General features: G+C 50.2%; 1 protein-coding gene across 1 annotated transcript in view; it reads right to left on the bottom strand.

Annotated features, from left to right (window-relative positions):
* Nucleotides 1–367: 367 nt before the first annotated feature.
* Nucleotides 368–997, bottom strand: part of H257_07551 (hypothetical protein) — a gene marked incomplete at both ends in the record, with an annotated part of 3,901 nt that continues 3,271 nt past the window's right edge. Inside the window, one exon of the mRNA XM_009833114.1 lies at nucleotides 368–991. Coding sequence (XP_009831416.1) covers nucleotides 368–991 — 624 coding nt within the window. The remainder of the gene's footprint in view (nucleotides 992–997) is intronic.

Raw genomic sequence — 997 nt, forward strand, 5'->3', positions numbered from 1 at the left:
CGGAATGTGCAGGTGCCCGAGAGACTTGAAGTACCTGTTATACTTAATAAATATTATGTATGGCAGAACTTGCTTGATCAACGAATAATTCCCTCATACCATGATGCCTAGTTCGTTTGACACCATAGCCAAATGAGTATGAGCACAAAACAATACTTAGTAATCGGGGTAAACTGTAAGTACATCTAGTGAATAAGATTGCTCATCACTGAGATGTAACTTAACCGCCCGAGAGGTTAACCCGGGAATAACGTTAGCATTGTGCTTCGTATGTAAACACAAAGTACTGGTTTATTTGAACACTACCGTTCTATCAGGGAATTACTCGGTATGTAAAGTACTGATTTTCATTTTAACGTTAAATAGTTTAACCGACCACCTCGTCATTTAAGATGAAGCTCAAGGCAAACTTGGATTTTTTCGCCTTGTCCAACTCAAAAGCAACTTGGGTCGAATTCCGGGCAACCCTGTCTCGTCGGTATAGCCCCCGTGGCTTAAAAGCTGGAGCAAAGTTGATCTGGGGCTGTAAGCTCAATATGCCCCCGGAACCTCCGTCGAACTGCACCATGAAGTAGCCTTGCAGCGCCACGTCAGTTGGTTGGCGCCAGTGGGGCGTCTGCAAGCAAGCCGACGTCCTGTCTCCAAGCGTCATTTGCACTTCCACGCGTACGGTCAAGTTGGCCGTTGCATTGTCTGCAGCCACCACATCTATCACCACGACGCTCAACTGGTAGCCGGGAAATAGTGTAGCCCACTGGAGCCACAGTGCGTTCACAGCGTGGCGACCGGCGCTTCCGTCGCACTGGACGTCATGGCTAAACATGTCTGGGGGAGTGGAGGGGCATTGCGACTTGGTGAACTGCGTGACTAGGGCCAAGTAGTCGACGAAGCGCCGGGTGAGGGCCGAGTGGTACGCCTCGACACGGGACGGTTGCAGAGGGAATTCGTTAGGTGGAGGTACGGGAAGGGCAACACGTTTGAGGAGGCGGGACTTTTC

Source organism: Aphanomyces astaci, assembly GCF_000520075.1.
Source record: "Aphanomyces astaci strain APO3 unplaced genomic scaffold supercont1.16, whole genome shotgun sequence".
Lineage (NCBI taxonomy): Eukaryota > Oomycota > Saprolegniomycetes > Saprolegniales > Verrucalvaceae > Aphanomyces > Aphanomyces astaci.